This window comes from Salvia miltiorrhiza, chromosome 7 (genome assembly GCF_028751815.1).
Source record: "Salvia miltiorrhiza cultivar Shanhuang (shh) chromosome 7, IMPLAD_Smil_shh, whole genome shotgun sequence".
In the NCBI taxonomy this organism is placed as follows: domain Eukaryota; kingdom Viridiplantae; phylum Streptophyta; class Magnoliopsida; order Lamiales; family Lamiaceae; genus Salvia; species Salvia miltiorrhiza.
The window spans coordinates 32188005-32206854 of NC_080393.1; the positions used below are offsets into that span (position 1 = coordinate 32188005).

Genomic DNA, 18850 nt, shown 5'->3' on the forward strand with positions numbered 1-18850 from the left:
ATGCTTAGCTAGTTTTATTTGTTTGAGGACTATTCTATGTCACCACCGACGATGTGTTTTGGACAAATTTTAGATTAATACAATAGTATATGTGTAACGAAAAAGAAAAGGACATATGATCGATCCAGCAATTTTATTAATAGCATGATTAGTTATAAAAATATATATCCATTTGAATTATTGAGATACGTATTTTCGTGCAATGAAGGACATATATGATCCCGCAATTTTTTTAGCGCATTATTAGTTCTTATTCTGACAACCATATATCTTCAATTTGATTCTAAAACCGTGTCAATATATAAGCTCAAAATATCAGATGATCAGATGGATAACAAAAAATATATAACAGCTAAGGGTGGTACGATGAAACAAAATAGCTCTTTGTCCATGTATAAGTAAATTAATTAATAATGCACATCTTCTCAAAAAATTTAAAGAAAAATGAAATTACTCTTTGCGTGTTGTTTTTAAAGTAGTACGGGCTCTACTGGCGCTGCTTACAATTTGCGAATTGTTCATGTATTTGTGAGACATAATAACACAGAGAATTGTGAAACAATGAATCTCATTTTTATTTTTCAAATTGGCTAAGGCTATTGATGATTCAAATACTTAATTAATAAAAATCTTTCCTTTCAAAAAAAATATACACTCTCTTCGTTCTTTACAAACATCTTACTTTTCATAATGAGATGTCTAAAAATATCTCATTTCTTTTCAGACAAATAAGTAAAGGAATTTAATGGCTTTCATCAACACACTTTATATACTAATTACACATTTATTAATCTATTAATCTATGTGCTCAAAAATAATGAAACATTTGTAATGAGACGAAGCGAGTAATAAATAAAAAGAATTTAATACTATTTATTGAGTAATTTTGATTTGACCGAGCAATTTTTTGTGAAATGACACTTTTTTGTGGAATTAAGATTTACTTTTACTTTTTTTTGTGAAATGTCACTTTTAGTTTGTGGAGTATTTATTTATTATTTTGTTATAAAGAGGATCAACAATATTAATAGTTTCTCATTTTTCCTTGCAGTGACTTGAACCCTCAACCTATTGGTTGAAGGGGAAACATCTTACCAATTAGGCGACGCTTCGGTGTCAATTTACTTCTTAGTAATTTTAAGTCTTAAGTAAAAGAAGTAAATTGACAATGAAGCGTCAATTAAAAAGTCTGGCTCCGTCGCCGACTCCATGTGAAGGGAAAAGTGTATACTAGTGTAGTCGCAAAAAATATGTACCAGTATATTTTTTCTTATTTACACACTTTTTGATTACATATTTTTACATTGTTTTTTGAAAATGTCTAATAATCATTGAGAGGTGGTAGGGAAATCGAGGCGGCAACGATGCTGAATAATCGAGGCTACGAGAGAGAGAGAGAGAGAATTGTGAAAGAGATAGCTAGCGAGAAATGTAGCGACGACGACAATGAGGTGAGAGATGCAAAGGCCAGAGGGGGTGAAGCCAGGGAGTATAGGAGAGACAGGCGCCAGTGGCCCCGGGGCGCGACGTTTAGGGAGATTTTTTTTTGGGGGAAGGGGGTTTGGGGTTAGGTTTAGAGGGGGGTTTGGAGAGTTAGGTTATGTTTTCGTTTTTTAATTATTATTTTAGGCTGCATTTACTTTGATGGATAAATTTATCTATGGAAAATGATAGATAACAAAAATTTATACCTTTGAATGTCTCTTTTCTTTTCCAACATTTGACACAAAAGCATTTTCCCTTCCTTATTTTCACTTCAATGATGGATAATATTATCCTTCCATTTTTGAGTGGATAATATTATCTATCCTTGAAGTGAAAATAAGAAAGGAAAATTGGTGAACTTCTCTTTTGAGTCAAATGTTGGAAAAGAAAGGAGACATCTAAAAGCATAAATTTTTGTTATCCATTATTTTCCATGGATAAATTTATCTATCAAAGTAAACGCAGCCTTAGTAAAATTATAAAAAAATAATCATTAAGGGTAAATCAGTAAATTTAAAATAAAATAGGCTAATTAATTTTAATTTTTTGTTTTTATGGGAGAGAGAGAAACAAAAGTAAAACCAATGCGTATCAAAAATTCAAAATAGTTTATTGCTATTATTCAATACACTTTCCTTCAATTTTATTTTATTTTTCAAAGTTACTTTCCTTCAATTTGATGCAAATAAAAATGTCATTCACAGTGTTCCAAAACAAATAGTAGTTGAAATTTTATTATTCCAAACAGCAAGTACAAGAAGGTATATAGCCCCGCACACTTACATTTTTGCAAAACAAAAACTCCTATAATTAATTAAGTTGCAAACCAACAATGAAAACCAATACACACCAATGCCATTGTTAGTTTCCTTGCACACAATTTATTAAAACAGTTGGGAAATGGCATTACTGTGAAACGCCACAATAGGTTGTGATAGCACTCTCCAGCCTTCGGTTCTCTTCTTGGCTGAAAAAATCAAGAAATTTGAGGTGATCAAATGGCTTGTATTGCAGTGGATGATCTTGGTCCACAAATTCATCGGGCGTTGCCACCATATCTTTCTCCATGAATGAGAATTGGGCGATCGAGTATCTTGCTTCGTTTCCCTCCATTGTCACTCTGTGATGGGGGGATTTAATCCTCTTATTGCTCCATGCCTATTCCAAAACAATTACCATGCATTATAAAAAATTCAAAATAAAAACACAAATACAGAAAAATAAAACTGACCATAATTGCATCACCAGCCATGACGATGATGGAGGAGGGAGAGAGGTGATGAACGGTGAACCATTCACCATCTTTGGCTTTAATCTGGAGACCATCAACTTGATTTTGATGGATAGTTGACATAAAACTTTTGTCTGTGTGTGTCACAAATGCCATTTTATTTTCACCAATCTTAGGCTCTCTGTACTTCATCACTCTGCACAGGTAGTTTGCAGATTCCACGTATGAGTCGTAGTGTTTTCCGACACCATAGCTCTCACACACCATTCGCACTGCTATCCTCTCCACCTCCGCCGCCAACTTTGTGTACACCACAAGATTTTCACTGAAAAACAATTAATGAGTAATAATTAAGTAAACACACACACACATATATATATATATTGTATCTTACTCGAAGGCGGGGTTTCCATTATGCCACATGACGTTAGAGAAATTTTGGATTCCTTGGATGGTGTGGGCGTCGTCGATGCCCATGCTTTCGTAGAGAGGAAGGAAGGGGATTTGGCCGACGTAGCCGTAGAGGGGCTTAGAGGACTTGTTTTGGACCTTTGTTTGAGTTGGGAGATCGAATAGCTGTTGCAGTGATGAGAATGCTTCTTTGTGTATTTCATGGGTGAGTTTGTCGTACACTGCTACAAAGCAACCATATTCTTCTAGAGCATCAACTACCTTTTTGCATGTCTCCCACCATGATTCTGTCTCAGGGTTTGTGTTCTTGTCTGTGAATTCTATCACACCAAGTTTGTGTACTGTCTCCGATCCCATGATTGATCGTTTGAGAGAGAGAGTTTCCGATCAATTTCAAGAAATTAACAGCTGTGTTGTTTCTTATTTAATGACCTTCTTCGACTATTTATATAGATCTTAACTAATTTGATTTTATCACAAAACTAAATTGGAAATGGCAAATTTCGCATCAATTAAATTGATGATTGGTCATTTGAATAAAAACAACACCAAGTTTTTTAATAGATGTCATATCTTATCTCTTTTGTTTGTTATGGTTGGTGCGTTTTGTAATTTTGCCTAGCCTTTTCTAAAATATGTAGTAATTTTTAACATATGATGATGCATTCTTTCTATATATTTTTCCCGTTATCTACCAAACAAAAAAGGGTTGCTTGCTGAAAACAACAACTTTAAATTGTAACATCAATAATATGGATTATAATTTTATTGCAATTATTTCCCTGGTGTCGTCAGGCTTATGGAAAAACCGAACCTTACATGACAATAAAAAATATCTACGTGACTAATTGGTGTGATGCTTTGAAGTATATGTGTATTGTAAAATATTATATTGAATTTTATATAGTCACGTGAAATCAAATTATTCAACGCACCTCTGTCATCCGACATCAAGTCGCCTTTCAAACGTCGTTGCAACACATCTCCGTCAAATTTCCGGCCGACGCCGTTGGTGTTGCAAGAAGTGTGTTAGATGTTGGTAGAGAATGGGGAGAGAGAACAAAGATGATGAGGTGGATGATAACACTCATGTTTTCATGATTTTTAGTGTTCATAAGATGTTAATTTTATAGGAAATTGAGTGTTTGATGATTATTTTGTGTTTAAATTATTTTATCTTGTGAAATATGTTACTTGCTTGTACTTTGATGAATTTTACAGAAGTATGGAGTCTGAATTTGAACCGATGGTCTTAATGAAAGTTGTAGTTCATCTCGATACGAGTTCGTAGGCGCAAACGGTTCACAAATCCGAGTTCGGACGAGGAAGATATGGCCGAAACAAAAAAGTCGCCCGCTGCAATGAATAGTGTCCGACGGGAATTTCCGAATTTTGGGGATTTTGCCAGATTTTCGGATTTTCTCAGTATTTTCGAGTCGACCGGGCTTAATTATAACATAACATTTGATGATCGGACTGATGCTCAATCATGATTGAAAGTGATCATTATTAATCAATATTGATATATCTAACAACTTAATATTGTCCTTAATTATTTGTAATACCCTATTCATGATTGATGAATATAATTTTAGTACAAGTTGCTTAAAAATAATATTGCAATCAGTACAAAATAGTTTTGGAGATTTAAAATTGTGTCGATGATCTAGCATAATAATTATCCTAAATCAATAGATATAATTTTCTTTATCCGCACCCCCCCCCCTGGCCTCTTCAACCATGCACGTACAAAATTTATTAATTTTGATCCCGGCATCACCCTCATTAATAATTGGTGTATACCAAATAATTTGTGTTTGTAGTCATGTTTTCTTGTTGCATCAATATTATAAGGACTCGGTTGGTATGAATAGTTAAGTTGGTATAATATATATATATAGGGGAGAGTTCGATGTAGACCACTCTCTTAGATAAAGAATAAAGACCAAATCATCTGCGTCGATCTTGCTTAATCTAAGGGTGATAATTTAACATTTAATTATGATTTTATTTCATTTATTATATAAATAAATGTTAGCTTTTAGTATTTTACGTGGTTTATTATACGTCTGATTTAGTATTTTATGTGGTTTATTATAGAATGAGATTATATATTGAGGTGTTCTTAATTTCTTATCATATGCTTAGCTAGTTTTATTTGTTTGAGGACTATTCTATGTCACCACCGACGATGTGTTTTGGACAAATTTTAGATTAATACAATAGTATATGTGTAACGAAAAAGAAAAGGACATATGATCGATCCGGCAATTTATTAATAGCATGATTAGTTATAAAAAAAATATATCCATTTGAATTATTGAGATACGTATTTTCGTGCAATGAAGGACATATATGATCCCGCAATTTTTTTAGCGCATTATTAGTTCTTATTCTGACAACCATATATCTTCAATTTGATTCTAAAACCGTGTCATTATATAAGCACAAAATATCAGATGATCAGATGGATAACAAAAAATATATAACAGCTAAGGGTGGTACGATGAAACAAAATAGCTCTTTGTCCATGTATAAGTAAATTAATTAATAATGCACATCTTCTCAAAAAATTTAAAGAAAAATGAAATTACTCTTTGCGTGTTGTTTTTAAAGTAGTACGGGCTCTACTGGCGCTGCTTACAATTTGCGAATTGTTCATGTATTTGTGAGACATAATAACACATAGAATTGTGAAACAATGAATCTCATTCTTATTTTTCAAATTGGCTATGGCTATTGTTGATTCAAATATTAATTAATAAAAATCTTTCCTTTCAAAAAAAATATACACTCTCTTCGTTCTTCACAAACGTCTTACTTTTCATAATGAGATGTCTAAAAATATCTCATTTCTTTTCAGACAAATAATTAAAGGAATTTAATGGCTTTCATCAACTCACTTTATATACTGATTACACATTTATTAATCTATTAATCTATGTGCTCAAAAATAATGAAACATTTGTAATGAGACGAAGCGAGTAATAAATAAAAAGAATTTAAACTAATTTTTGAGTAATTTTGATTTGACCGAGCATTTTTTTGTGAAATGACACTTTTTTGTGGAATTAAGATTTACTTTTACTTTTTTTTGTGAAATGTCACTTTTACTTTTTTGTGAAATGTCACTTTTAGTTTGTGGAGTATTTATTTATTATTTTGTTATAAAGAGGATCAACAATATTAATAGTTTCTCATTTTTCCTTGCAGTGACTTGAACCCTCAACCTATTGGTTGAAGGGGAAACATCTTACCAATTAGGCGATGCTTCAGTGTCAATTTACTTCTTAGTAATTTTAAGTCTTAAGTAAAAGAAGTAAATTGACAATGAAGCGTCAATTAAAAAGTCTGGCTCTGTCACTGACTCCATGTGAAGGGAAAAGTGTGTACTAGTGTAGTCGCAAAAAATATGTACCAGTATATATTTTCTTATTTACACACTTTTTGATTACATATTTTTACATTGTTTTGTGAAAATGTGTAATAATCATTGAGAGGTGGTAGGGAAATCGAGACGGCAACGATGTTGAATAATCGAGGCTACGAGAGAGAGAAAGAGAGAGAATTGTGAAAGAGATAGCTAGCGAGAAATGTAGCGACGACAACAATGAGGTGAGAGATGCAAAGGCCAAAGGGGGTGAAGCCAGGGAGTATAGGAGAGACAGGCGCCAGTGGCCCCGGGGCGCGACGTTTAGGGAGTTTTTTTTGGGGGGAGGGGGGGGGGGGGTTTGGGGTTAGGTTTAGAGGGGGGTTTGGGGTTAGGTTTAGAGGGGGGTTTGGAGAGTTAGGTTATGTTTTCGTTTTTTAATTATTATTTTAGGCTATATTTACTTTGATGGATAAATTTATCTATGGAAAATGATAGATAACAAAAATTTATATCTTTGAATGTCTCTTTTCTTTTCCAACATTTGACACAAAAGCATTTTCCCTTCCTTATTTTCACTTCAAGGATGGATAATATTATCCTTCCATTTTTAAGTGGATAATATTATCTATCCTTGAAGTGAAAATAAGAAAGGAAAATTGGTGAACTTCTCTTCTGAGTCAAATGTTGGAAAAGAAAGGAGATATCTAAAAACATAAATTTTTGTTATCCATTATTTTCCATGGATAAATTTATCTATCAAAGTAAACGCAGCCTTAGTAAAATTATAAAAAAATAATCATTAAGGGTAAATCAGTAAATTTAAAATAAAATAGGCTAATTAATTTTAATTTTTTGTTTTTATGGGAGAGAGAGAAACAAAAGTAAAACCAATGCGTATCAAAAATTTAAAATAGTTTATTGCTATTATTCGATACACTTTCCTTCAATTTTAATTTATTTTTCAAAATTACTTTCCTTCAATTTGATGCAAATAAAAATGTCAGTCACAGTGTTCCAAAACAAATAGTAGTTGAAATTTTATTATTCCAAACAGCAAGTACAAGAAGGTATATAGCCCCGCACACTTACATTTTTGCAAAACAAAAACTCTTATAATTAATTAAGTTGCAAACCAACAATGAAAACCAATACACACCAATACCATATTTAGTTTCCTTGCACACAATTTATTAAAACAGTTGGGAAATGGCATTACTGTGAAACGCCACAATAGGTTGTGATAGCACTCTCCAGCCTTCGGTTCTCTTCTTGGCTGAAAAAATCAAGAAATTTGAGGTGATCAAATGGCTTGTATTGCAGTGGATGATCTTTGTCCACAAATTCATCGGGCGTCGCCACCATATCTTTCTCCATGAATGAGAATTGAGCGATCGAGTATCTTGCTTCGTTTCCCTCCATTGTCACTCTGTGATGGGGGGATTTAATCCTCTTATTGCTCCATGCTTATTCCAAAACAATTACCATGCATTATAAAAAATTCAAAATAAAAACATAAATACAAAAAAATAAAACTGACCATAATTGCATCACCAGCCATGACGATGATGGAGGAGGGAGAGAGGTGATGAACGGTGAACCATTCACCATCTTTGGCTTTAATCTGGAGACCATCAACTTGATTTTGATGGATAGTTGACATAAAACTTTTGTCTGTGTGTGTCACAAATGCCATTTTGTTTTCACCAATCTTAGGCTCTCTGTACTTCATCACTCTGCACAGGTAGTTTGCAGATTCCACGTATGAGTCGTAGTGTTTTCCGACACCATAGCTCTCGCACACCATTCGCACTGCTATCCTCTCCACCTCCGCCGCCAACTTTGTGTACACCACAAGATTTTCACTGAAAAACAATTAATGAGTAATAATTAAGTAAACACACACACACACACACACACACACACATATATATATATATATATATATATATATATATATATATATATATATATTGTATCTTACTCGAAGGCGGGGTTTCCATTATGCCACATGACGTTAGAGAAATTTTGGATTCCTTGGATGGTGTGGGCGTCGTCGATGCCCATGCTTTCGTAGAGAGGAAGGAAGGGGATTTGGCCGACGTAGCCGTAGAGGGGCTTAGAGGACTTGTTTTGGACCTTTGTTTGAGTTGGGAGATCGAATAGCTGTTGCAGTGATGAGATCAAGTCGCCTTTCAAACGTCGTTGCAACACATCTCCGTCAAATTTCCGGCCGACGCCGTTGGTGTTGCAGGAAGTGTGTTAGATGTTGGAAGAGAATGGGGAGAGAGAACAGAGATGATGAGGTGGATGATAACACTCATGTTTTCATGGGTTTTAGTGTTCATAAGATGTTAATTTTATAGGAAATTGAGTGTTTGATGATTATTTTGTGCTTAAATTGTTTTATCTTGTGAAATATGTTATTTGCTTGTACTTTGATGAATTTTACAGAAGTATGGAGTTTGAATTTGAACCGATGGTCCTAATGAAAGTTGTAGTTCGTCTCGATAAGAGTTTGTAGACGCAAACGGTTCGCAAATCCGAGTTCGGACGAGGAAGATATGGCCGAAACAAGAAAGTCGTCCGCTGCAATGAATAGTGTCCGATGGGAATTTCCGAATTTTCGGGATTTTGCCAGATTTTCGGATTTTCTCAGTATTTTCGAGTTCTACACTGTATTGATCTCCTGTGCCTATATATAGGTCAACTTTTGACTTATTTAGGGTACACAACTTTATTTTTAAGTTCCCAACTTTAGTTTTTCAGTTTCATAACTTTAGATTTTTATTGCTTTCCAGTTTTTAGAGCTTGGATCGGAATTCTGCAAGGATTGAAGATTCAAGATTGTTTATCAGTTTTATTCAGAGTTTTATTTAATTCAGTTAGTTGATTGAATTTATGTAATTAATTTGTTAATACTTGTGTGCCTTCCAGTTTATGATTCATAATTCTTGGTGCTTAATTTCTTGTGAATTATCTAATCAATAGTTTGCATGTTTAGCTATTCGGTTTGAGACCTAGTGGAGATAACTGTTTAGCGGATTCAGGAATGTATGATATGATTTTAACCTTGAGATCTAGCGGAGATAGGTGGATCAGCTGTTCTTATGCGCTTTTGGGACTTGAGATCTAGCGGAGATAGGTGGATCAGCTGTTCTTATGCGCTTTTGGGAGTTAGTAAATTTTCTTGAGACCTAATGGAGATAGAAAATATACTAATCTACTATCGTTGCTGCTCTAGCGAGAGTGATTGGTTAATTAAGTGATCTCTCATCATAACTGGATTAAACTGGTACATAGGATTAATAGATTAGTTGTGTAGATTTGATTGATGAACTTACTACCCTAGGATCAGTTGTCTTTCTTCATTTGATTTAGATATTTGCATTGTTTATTCTTTTGTTAGCATTTTAGTTTGAGTAATTCAACCTATACTTTCTGTTGCCTGCCTACTATTTTAGTTTGTTTAGAAGATAACTAATTTGTTGTAATAGCCCCACCTTAAGTGTGTTATTATTTGTTAGTACATAGTTAAGAAGAAATATCGATTCTTAATAAACTAGATAGTTTTGGTTGTAAGAATAGTTATATGTAATATTTGAACTTATTGAGTATGTAAGGAGTTGAGCTGTAGAATGTAGTGAGACTTATACGTCACCAATTATTATTATTTTTGGATTGGATCAAGATTTATTTTTCTTTTGGAGCCCAATACTTACTATTGGGCCAAAACCCTTTACTTAAAGGGTGATTTTAAACACAGCCCCCAATTTTCTCACTATAGCCTCATATTTAAAAAATAATAAAAATAATTATAATTGTACTCATTTACCCCTAAAGCCCCAATAAGTTTTTCTAAATAGAATAATCGCAAATTTAGTGAAAAGAACCTATAAGAAATAACTCCATCTATAACCTCCAATCATCTCAACACAATCATTTTTCCTTTATCTTTATTGATTTAGTATCTATTATTCTAATGAAAATGGAGTTATATAACCCCAAACTCGAAAATCTAAGAACTGATTCTTGCGGCTGAAGAACAAAGAAGTAAAAATAATTATGATGCAAACTTTATTTTATCGTCCAATTCAATTTATGGAATTTGAAAACATGGAGTGTATTTCTCGATAAATTCTTCCCCTCTGTGTATGGAAACAAACAACAACACACTCATGAAAATAATTATTGCAGAAATTTAGAGAAAATAATTCAAAAGAGCAAGGGGCAGGGATACCCAATGACCAGAAGCAAAAGAAAAAAAAAATCAAAATAAATCCAAGGTCTATTCTAATGGAACCTTAAATCAGTCTTAATTTATGACATCATCTGTATGCATTCAACTTTAGTAGGTTGCATAGTCACCACGTTTAAATTATGATATCTGAAAGCAGCATCTCCAGATTCCCACGAACTCAAAGTTGTGAGTCTTGTGACTATTTAAATAAATTGTCAATAATTAGGTAGCAACGCAAAGAACAATCCAAGTTGTCTGCATTTATCAGTGAAGAAGATAAACAAATCCCGTTGTACAAAATCCATCTCACCTCTCAGTAATATGCTCGTCACTCCAGAGTTGGTGTACAATCTCAAAAGAGGTATTTTTGAATCTAAACAATGGAGAGGAAAGAAAAAATTATTGTGTTGAGATGATTGGGGGGTTACAGAGGGAGTTATTTTATCGGAATCAAATTTATTTAGATAAACTTATTGGGGCTCCAGGGGTAAATGAGTACAATTATAATTATTTTTATTACTCCCTCCGTCCCATAATAAGTGGCCACATTTCCTTTTTCGTCTGTCCCACTGCTTTCTAAAAATGACAAAAATTTACTTTAATTAAGTCAACAATTACTCACTAATTTGGTCAACAATTGTAGGCCACTTTCTAAAAATGCCAAAATTACTTTAATTAAGTCAACAATTACTCACTAATTTGGTCAACAATTGTAGGCCACACTCTATTAAAACATATAACATTCAATTTCTTTTCAATTTCTTAATCTCCGTGCCGAAAAGAATATGGCCACTTATTATGGGACGGAGGGAGTATTTTTTAAGTATGAGGCTATGGTGAGAAAATTGGGGGCTGTGTTTAAAATCACCCTTTACTTAAAATGTGGAAAATGCCCAAGTCCAATTCTTTTTTTAGTGAATTAAGTGATCAGTTTTCAGATCAACACGTAGCTCTTCACTTTTAACGCAGCTGTGTGTAATAAACCGACTCTGAGATTATAAGTCTCTTCTCTCTCGTTAAACCATTTTCCTCACTCTGCAAATCTAAACCCAGCCAAGCAGTTGTCCTTCAATACATAACTCATGCTCAACAGTTGTCACAACAAGCAATTCAACCCAAGCAGGTAGTACTCTTTTATACAGTTCAGTAATTCATTCGTAAACAACAGTCGAGAATAACAGAATTAGACAATAGTTACATCTAGTTCTAATTTAAGATACCAAGCAATAAAACTCAATTTTCTTTAGCATCTAGAGTATGCTTCCTGTTTCGAAGAGTTTATGGACTGAATAAATACAAAAAGAAAAAAAAAGAACAGATGGAATTCGAATAGCCACAGTGAAACCGAGGCTGCCTTGTCCCGCCAGCGATGTTCACCGAAGAGCATTGATTTCTAAAAGCAAGAGTTTTAGGTCAGAAAAACAAATAGAATAGATAGAGAAAAAGAAAAAGGGATAGAACAGGGAAATGGGGACGGCAACAGCAGCAGCCGCGAGCCACCGCGGCGGAGGCGCGACAGGCGGTGACCGCCGCCAATAGCAAGAGGAGAGAGAGAGAGGTTGAGGGCAGAGAGAGAGAAAGATCGAGACAGAGAGAGGGGTTGAGAGAAGGAGAACGAGAGAGAGAGAGCGGAGAGAGGGCAGCGAGGGAGCATACCTGAGGCAGGGGTAGCGGTGCGACGGAGACGGCGGTAGTGGCGGCGGGACTCGCCGGAGGGGCGAATTTCAGAGGGGAAAGGGAGGCAGAAAACCCTAGGTTGAATTGATTTGAGAATTTAGGGAAAGAGAAAGGGAAGGACAGAAGGAGGGAAGAAGAGGGGCTGGCCTCGCGACCGGAGGCGGCAAGGACCGGCGAAGTTGCCGGCTGAGAAAGGGAGCGAAGGGAGAGAGAGAGACGCGGTGAGTGAGAGAACACGGGGAGAGAGAAAGAAATCTGATTTTCTTAACTTGAGAAGAAGATGGTGGATTAATTATTTATTAAACTTGTATATTTAATTGGGCTAAGTTAATTCTCGGAGACTATTTATTTTTGGGCCCTATTCTCAGATGGACTTAGTTTAAATAAAATTGGTGTTGGGTCTTGATAATGAGGTAAATTATGGACTTAATTTATTTTGTTGGGTTCTTAATTTATTTGATTGGATTAAGTTATTATTTTGAACCTAATAATTAAATTGTCTAAACATTACCCCGTGTATTTATGCATAAATTAGACACTAGATTATTTCGAAATCAGGTTGTTTAAAGAAAAAGAAAAAGAGGATTTATGTTATTTCTAAGTTAATAGTCGCTTATTAAATAAGTGTGAGCAGAGTAATGATTAACACTGTAGTTATAATTATCGCAGTTTAAGTTCATGTTGGTATTTATTGGTAAGTTTGCCAAATATCAACTAGTCTTCATACCATAATTTTCAATAGAATCATCACCTTGAAACCAACATAAGTATTCTCTAAATAAATTTCATATCATGTTCTCATTATTTATTAGTAAGTATTTATACTGAAGGTCAAATACAAGGGAAAAGAAGTAAAGCATTAGTTCAGAGTTACTTGTGTCGTCAGATCACGATCAGGTGGGCTTTCTAAACTCAAAATCTGAAGTGCACACTATTTCATGATGTTTACATGAATTAAGTTATATTAAAGTTATTGACTTGCCAAATTATTTTATGAGCTTGTATGATACCTATCTGGCACCAGAAGTTAATCGAATTCGGATCCTGTTCTATCCAGATATTAGACAGGATTAGTGTACACAAGGGACCGTGAGCCGATCTAGCATATCGGCCGGCCTAGGACCGTGAGCCGGTTTAGCGTATCGGCCGGTCTAGGTCCGTGAGCTGGTTTAGCATATCGGTCGGTCTAGGACCGTGAGCCGGTTTAGCGTATCGGCCGGTCAGTGACCGTAGAAGGTGGCCACCTTCTCGGCACACAGTTATCATTGCAGATATGGTAGAGTACAAAGAAGTATGTCTGCAGACGCATATGAAGTTTATAATAATTACAGAGAAGTTTTACAGTTTTGGTGTGCACAGGTTATCTAAATAAAACTCTTGTGTGATGCTTGAGATGACAAGTTCAATATATAGCTCTAAGAGCAAGCTTTCAAGTTATTTCGGCATGTGACCATTGAGTACCTTTTTAGTACTCAGCCCTGAATATATTTTCTAAATGTGCAGGTTAAGCTGTGATGCAGATGGATGTCAGCAGAGCAAAGCTTTTGATATATAAGTACTAAATTAGTCTCAGGATTCCATGTCTTCATACATGTAATCCACTTAAGTTACTCCGCTGCAACGCTTAGTGCGTTTTACTTTATTGATGTGTTGCAAAGATTTTAAACTAATAGCTTACAGGAGTATGTCACTTGATACTTAGACAACTTGTCGTTATGTATTGTGAGTTGTCTGCTTTTGAGTTTTAGAAAAGATTGTTTATGATTACCAAATATTTTGGTAAATTATTGTTTAAGCAGGTTAGTGATTTTTATTGAGATCTATTTTCTTTTTCATTTTCTTATTTTGTTTTCAGTCACACTTTTTCCCGACTTAACTATTCACTAGCTTAGGTCGGGCTGTGACATTTGTTTAGGAGATAGCTAGAGTGATTTCGATATTTCAATCCCTGAGAAGACCACCATTTTTACTTGCTATTTAGTATTACAATTATACTGTGTTAGTTGCGATTTAGTTGCTAGAAAAATAGTACATTAGTGGATATATAAGCAATATTGATTTTATTTTTTATTAAAAATTTCATAATTAAAATGATGTCGTTTTGATTTAAGTAGTGCTATTAACTCGCCACCTCATATTCCTTTTTCTTTTTTGAATGACATATATGTTAAAATTATAAATCGTGGTAAAATTACAACTGTATTAAAATTCATATATTTATTGACATATTTCAGAGTTTGTGCGCAAATACTAAATATCCAAAGGTTTGTATTTATATACTAATGACCATTTTCAATCAACGCAGAAATAATAGATTAGGGGCTGAGAACTATAAGTCATCTGCAAATTCTGTTCACATTTTACAGAAGGAAAAATGTATGTCTCTGAAGATTGCCATTTTGGGCACATCAAGTCAGCCTCTTTACAAACAAATAAGTTAGTAAAAATTCTAACAAAATTCATGGTAATCAGAGGCAAATCAAGGAGAAAAACTAAATGACTATATATATCTTGCACAAAATCCTTTAACATATCATTTTCCTTTCAAAATTGGAAGCCAATCACAATATCCATCTTCAGATTTCCTACCATAATAGTTATCAGCTAGACTTGATTCCTCAGTCCCTCAAAAGAAAAAAGAACAACTTTGATTTCTTAGAGTTTATCCTAATTCTTATTCTAATAATCGATTCATATTCTTATCTGCTTCAACTCTTTGATACCCGAATTATTGACTTTTTAACAACAGAACCCCAAAACACTATAACTCGGACTCAAATCTCATAAGATCATTAGTCATATCATGTGAGATTTTGCTTTGCTGAATATCTATCTACCAACCCATCCAAATTCTCTACTAAAATCCATTTCAAATCTCATAAAAAACTTGCAACCAAATAATGTCAGATCTACAATTAAAATGAGACTTGTGCGTGCATACAACCGCTCATCTCAAAGCACCAACAATGTTATCAGCTATGAGTATATTTTTCATGATCGTGAGGTAAAAATTCTCTATTCACTAAACTATTACGTATTTAAGCATTTTTGCAACATTATTATGTTTTTCTAATTTAGTTTTTTTTTTAATATAGGGTGACCGCATCCATGCTACACTTGATCACACGTTGATCCCCAAGTTCAAACATATCTTGAAAGAAGACAGTGTTCATACTTCATGCCATAAAAAAAATTTGGTGATGCATGATTCCAACAAAAAGTATAAAACAACGACAAATGTCTATTATATTAAATTTATTAATAGTAATCATATAGTTGAAATTTATGAAGAAGGTTTTCCACGCCAACTATTTAACTTTAAAAGTTTTGAAGAAGTTGCCTCCATTGATATTATCAATGACAATATGCTATTTGGTAATGTGTTTATTTCATTATTTCCTTATACATGCATATTCAATTGATAATCTCAAAATTCATATTTTTATAAACTCAACATTTTGATATATCTACATTATTGGTATGCATTTATATATATAGATGTAATTGGTGTGGTTTATCACAAAGTAGTCAAAACTGTACTTTGCAATGATGGAAGACAAGTTGAAGGGGTCTGAAATCTTGATATGTAATGAAGACAAAGTAGAATGTTCGTCTACTACAAATGTTGTATATAAAGAAGTTTTCCAAAATTTATAATAATAAGATGAGAAGTTTCCAATTGTATTTTCATGTATTATTATTTTTACATTGATTTTTATGTAATTAAAAATGATAGTCTTAAATATATTTTAGTAGTAATATAATTGGTATAACAATTGTATAATAAAATATTTTTAAAACTCATTTATTTTAGAGATTATACAAAAATATCTTCGAGAATGTTATAATAAAACTTTAACAACATATGTATAATCCCGTGCATCGCACGGGTAAAACACTAGTATCCCAAACCCACGTCCCCTACACCCACGATAATCAACAAGTGCAGTTATTAATCGTGTACAAAAAACTAACTTTTGAATTATCTATATATTCACTACTCATCTATATTATACAATATATAAAAGAGGACTTTTCTTCCTTCATTTTTTCTCTCTCTTCTCCCATCAAGTTTTTACTATTTTTTTCTCTTTTCTTTTTATAAATTTAATTCTTTTCTAAACATTATCAAATATAATTTATAAAAAAATATTTAATATGGTATAAAAATTAACAAAAATGAATTTAAATCGAATAGGTGATTAAAATTTTAATACATTTTATTTTTGTTTCTCTTTATTAAAAATTTTAATACTTTTATTTATGTTTGTGTATGAAAATAACATATCATTTAATTATATTTTATTTATGTTTAATATTTATATTTATTTATTTAAATAACATATCATTTTATTTCGATTTCACCGTGCATCGCACAGATGGTCGTGCTAGTTCTCTACTAAAATGACCACCATTTCAATGTATACACAACAAAAATCAACTGCATGTTCTAGTGTGGAAGTAGGCCAACATTCAGATGATATATATCTTATAATTCATAAAGCACATTATAAGACAAAAGGGAATGAAACTGGCCTTGCGCTTAAGCTAGAATAGATTTGCATTTACATCTAAAACTCACCTTTGTCAGAGAAGTCAGATATATGAATCCTGATCATTCTGCGTCGCGTCCTTCCTCGCACGTCGAGTTCTTGTTAACACCAGAAGAAAGCTCAGCCTCATGAGATACAGAGGGCAATCTCTCATACACTTTGGAACCCAAAGGCAGAAACTTTGCTCTGCCCAATCGAAGCGTTTGGCTGAGCCTCTCATGATTCCACCTCTGCTGAATATAAACAGCAGCGGCTAGAAGAACCGCGATTGCCGGTATAGCAACATCACCAAACTTGGAAAAGAAATCCATCCGAGGATTCACATATTCATACTCCTCAGAGAAGTTAGGATTCGGTATGGGCAATGTTATGTAATCATATGCGTGGGGGAGAAGCCAGACGGAAGTTATCCCAATGTAGTACAGCTTCCGAAGGGGTTTGACGTTGATTCTCCACATCAAGTTAGCAATGACCTGAGGAAGGAGGAAGAAGTCCTGAACCAGGCCCAGATACTCCTCCAGCTCCGTCTCCCATTCGCGTATCACATGTGAATAACCCGTGGAATCGACAAATTGTGCCGTTTGAAGAAAAATACGATTCGCAGTCCGGCGCGCGCTGCAGCAACGCGCATACACGCACGGCAGCCGCATCCGGCGCTCGGCATAATGCAGCCACCATCAACGTCAGTTCTCTGTTGGATCGTCCCCGTCTCCGTCTCGTTTTCCACAATTACAGATTACAACCGAAAAATCATTTACAATTGAAAATCTAATCTAACCACGGATTTTCTCGTGGTGAAAAATGATTACAACGTCAAAACGACGTATCCCACAAATCAACAGATCATGAAGAACAACAGCAGATAAAAAACAACGTGTATATTAATCGAATGTGAATTATAGACAGAGCCAAGAAAACTAATCTGGGCTCTGATACGAATTGTAGGAATATTAAACTGAATTAATACTCGACTTGCCCAAAGATCGTCTCTTGGATTATCTTAATTCACTATACATCGATTAAACTTAACATGCTCCTATGAATTTAAGTGCTGCACGTTGATGTTAGAATCACTTGTGAATTGAACGCAGAGGCTGTTGATAGTCAAATCGAAAGATTCCAGTTCTGACCTTCTGAACTGTATCCCGCTCAATTTCCAACGTCGGATGGACAACGATCTTTGAGAACTCCCAACAGTATTCGTCTTCACAGTGATCGGCGCCCCCTCTCTCTGCTCTCTAAAATCCTAATTTTTGTGTGTCTTATTCTGAGAGCAAATATCTGTATTTATAGACAAAACACAGACCTAGGGCCTTAATAACAACTGTGCTGGGCGAAAATTACTATTGCTGGGCTTAGGAGACTTTGGGCCAATTCAGGGATCAAATACAAGGAATAAAGATGAGCCTCAAATGAATTAATTCTTATGATCAGTCCAGATCATAATTAATTCATAAATATTAATTCATTCCACTAGAGAATCAATATTGACTTACCCATTTATTACCGATGATGAGTCGAGGCTTGTATTTAGACTTATTTGACCCCCGTATTTAAAATATCTGACATTCATTAATTAATTAAAGCTCTGACAGCTTATATTAATTAATCTCTTTGTAATCCTTAAGCAGTACCACTCAATCCTTATTATTGCGTCTGAACTTAATCAACCTGCAGAGTTTAACGCAATAAACTTTTTTGAGCTCCTTAAGGGGATGTCATTATCATATACCTGATACGGTTTCTAATACATATTACCAAATATCATATATTAACCGCTATCACCCAAGATACAGAGTACTCAAGTTAATATATAACTCTCACCCATAGTAAATCAAAGTGATACACAAATCAATATATATATATATATATATGAAACCTTA

General features: G+C 34.0%; 2 protein-coding genes and 1 long non-coding RNA gene across 3 annotated transcripts; all 3 read right to left on the reverse strand.

Annotated features, from left to right (window-relative positions):
• Window positions 1-2191: 2191 nt before the first annotated feature.
• Window positions 2192-3672, reverse strand: LOC130995966 (probable 2-oxoglutarate-dependent dioxygenase AOP1). Its single transcript, XM_057921494.1, has 3 exons — window positions 3111-3672; window positions 2717-3041; window positions 2192-2643 (listed from the first exon to the last, which is right to left on the reverse strand). The coding sequence occupies exons 1-3, from the start codon at window positions 3482-3484 to the stop codon at window positions 2392-2394; spliced, it is 951 nt and encodes a 316-aa protein (XP_057777477.1). The 5' UTR covers window positions 3485-3672; the 3' UTR covers window positions 2192-2391.
• A 3840-nt stretch (window positions 3673-7512) lies between these two features.
• LOC130994101 (probable 2-oxoglutarate-dependent dioxygenase AOP1.2) lies at window positions 7513-8753 on the reverse strand (the record flags this gene model as incomplete). Its single annotated transcript, XM_057919135.1, has 3 exons — window positions 7513-7963; window positions 8037-8362; window positions 8482-8753. Coding segments are annotated over 3 exons (849 nt in total), but the record flags the coding sequence as incomplete, so codon positions are not given.
• Window positions 8754-11846: 3093 nt separating this feature from the next.
• Window positions 11847-12800, reverse strand: LOC130996014 (uncharacterized). Its single transcript, XR_009092344.1, has 2 exons — window positions 12394-12800; window positions 11847-12130 (listed from the first exon to the last, which is right to left on the reverse strand). It is a non-coding gene; the product is annotated as an uncharacterized LOC130996014 (long non-coding RNA).
• Window positions 12801-18850: the final 6050 nt, after the last annotated feature.

Coding starts and splice junctions, on each gene's coding strand:
- LOC130995966 (XM_057921494.1), bottom strand. CDS start 3,484: ATGGGATCGGAGACAGTACACAAACTTGGTGTGATAGAATTCACAGAC. Junction 3,042..3,110: donor AATGGAAACCCCGCCTTCGA/GTAAGATACAAT, acceptor ATTGTTTTTCAG/TGAAAATCTTGTGGTGTACA. Junction 2,644..2,716: donor TGGCTGGTGATGCAATTATG/GTCAGTTTTATT, acceptor GTTTTGGAATAG/GCATGGAGCAATAAGAGGAT.